Source organism: Numida meleagris, unplaced genomic scaffold (assembly GCF_002078875.1).
Source record: "Numida meleagris isolate 19003 breed g44 Domestic line unplaced genomic scaffold, NumMel1.0 unplaced_Scaffold398, whole genome shotgun sequence".
Classification (NCBI taxonomy): Eukaryota; Metazoa; Chordata; class Aves; order Galliformes; family Numididae; genus Numida; species Numida meleagris.
Window position 1 is genome coordinate 56,107 of NW_018364619.1, and position 2,282 is coordinate 58,388.

The 2,282-nt window shown below is 69.1% G+C and overlaps 1 protein-coding gene across 1 annotated transcript; it reads left to right on the plus strand.

Annotated features, from left to right (window-relative positions):
* Position 1: 1 nt before the first annotated feature.
* On the plus strand, positions 2 to 1,589 carry EBP (emopamil binding protein (sterol isomerase); the record flags this gene model as incomplete). The annotated part of the gene is made up of 4 exons (XM_021383425.1): positions 2 to 143; positions 746 to 782; positions 870 to 1,000; positions 1,083 to 1,589. Coding segments are annotated over 4 exons (519 nt in total), but the record flags the coding sequence as incomplete, so codon positions are not given.
* Positions 1,590 to 2,282: the final 693 nt, after the last annotated feature.

Here is a 2,282-nt window from a genome sequence, read left to right on the forward strand (position 1 = left end):
GGGCGGGGCCCGGCGGAGCCACACGCGGCGCCTGGCGGTCAGCTGGTTCCTGGTGTGCGCCGGGGTGCACGGGGTCCTGGAGGGATACTTCAGCCTGCGGCACCGGGAGCTGCCCGCCGACACCGGGCTGCTGGCCGACGTCTGTGAGTCGGGGGCGTTCGTGGCGAGGGGCCGAGAGGCGCTGGTGGGGTTTTGGGGCCTCCTATGGGGAGGGACGAGGGGTGGTCCGCAGCAACCTGAGGGGTGTTCGTGGGGACCTGGGGCTTCCTGGGGGGCGGTAATGGGGATTTGGAGTTTCCTACGGGAGATTAATGGAGATTTGGGGCTGCTGAGGGTTCTGGGAGATGTTGATGGGGACCTGGGGCCTCCTGGGGAGGTGTCAATGGGGATCTGGGGCCTCCTATGGGGGTTAATGGGGGTCTGGGGCCTCCTGGGGAGGGTCAGTGGGGATCTGGGGCCTTCTGTGGGGGTTAATGGGGATCTGGGGCATGCTGGTGAGGATTTGGGGCCCCTGATGGGATGTTCACGGGGGTCTAGGAGGTGTTAATCGGGGTCTGGGGACTCCTGGGGGGCGTTAATGGGGGTTTGGTGCCTCCCATGGGGGGGGTTCATGGACCCCTGGGGTGACCCAGGTGGGGAGGGGGGCACCCGGGACCCTGGGTGGGTGTGGGTTCTTTGGGTTCTCCAGTGGGGGGCAGATCGCTGAGGGTCCGTCCCCTCCTAATTCACCCCTCGTGGCCCACAGGGAAGGAGTACGCCAAAGCCGACAGCCGCTACATGACGTGAGTTGGGGTCTGCGGGGGACGCGGGGTGACCCCCCCCCCCCCAAGGGTCTCTGCTGAACCCCGCTGCGCGCGTGCCCCCTCCAGGAGCGATGACTTCACGGTGGCCATGGAGACGGTGACGGCGTGGGCCTGGGGCCCCCTCAGCTTCCTCACCTTCCTCGCCTTCCTGTGGCGCCATCCCGCCCGCTTCGTGCTGCAGCTCGTCGTCTCCCTCGGTAAATGGGCTCGTCCGCAGGGGTCCTGCCCGTCCGCCTCCTCCCTGATGCGATATATCCCCCTCCATCCCCCCCCCTGCAGGGCAGCTCTACGGGGACATCCTCTACTTCGCCACGGAGGCGCGAGCGGGCTGGACCCACAGCGACCCCCACCCGCTTTATTTTTGGGTCTACTTCGTGGGGATCAACGGGATCTGGGTGCTGGTGCCCGCCGCCCTCATCGTCGATGCCTACAAACACCTGGCTGCTGCCCAGCGAGCCCACGACAGCCCCCGGCAGAAGGCACACTGACCCCCAGGGCCCCCTTGCTCCGGACCCGAGAGCCCCGGAGCCCCTTCCACCTGGACCTGGGACCCTCGGTCCCGCCCCAAGGCCTCTGGAGCCCCCTGGGTCCAGGCCCAAGAGCCCCAGGGACGCCCTGGACGCAGCTTGAGACCCCCAGGGCTCCCCAGGTCAGGGAACAGGACGCAGGGACGAAGCTGGGTGGGGGGCTTCGGACTCCCAGGGGTGTCCCCGAATCGGGCTCTGCCTACTGTGACGGGGATTGGGGAGCCGTGAGATGGATTTTAATAAACGGTCTGGAAATGGAGATGTGGGAGCGTGGTGGGGACGGGGCGGGGGTCCCTGGCGGCGGAAGGGGTCCCCGGGGAGGGAGCTCCGGGCGCACGAGGTGGGCGCTAGGACCCGGCAGAGGGGGAGGCGGAAGGAAGGGGGCGGGGCCGCGCCATGAGTGACAGCGGTGTGGGTGGGGCCGAGTGGGCTCAGCCTGCCAGCCGCAGCCAATGGGAAATTAGGTCGCTTGCGCTGGCCAATGCGGCGCCGCGCTGAGGAGTTTGGGGCGGGAGCACGAGGAGACCAATCGCCGCTCGCGGCTGTCCTCGGGCTCCGTCTCGGCGCCGTCCAATGAACGCTCTCTCTCGCGGCGGCCCCGCCTCCCCGGCCCTCGCCCAATCAGCGCCCGGGCCTGCTCAGCCGCGCCCCTACCCCTCGCCTTTCTCGCTGACCAATCAGCGTCCAGCCGCGCCGTCACCGCGGCGACGCCCGTCCCGCCTCCGCAGGGAGGGCGGAAGGGGGAAAGGGGCGGGACTTCCTCCGCGCTCTCCACCCAATAGCTTCCCAGCAGCGTTCGGTACAACCAATCGGAGCTCAGCGGGCGGGCGGCGTCGCCCAATAGGGCGGCGCGGCGTCCGGGGCGAGCCGGAAGCGCGGCGCTAGGGGTCAGAGGTCGTCGCTGTTGATGTTGACACGGCGCCCGGCGGCCTCAGCGCCTTAAGCCTCAGTC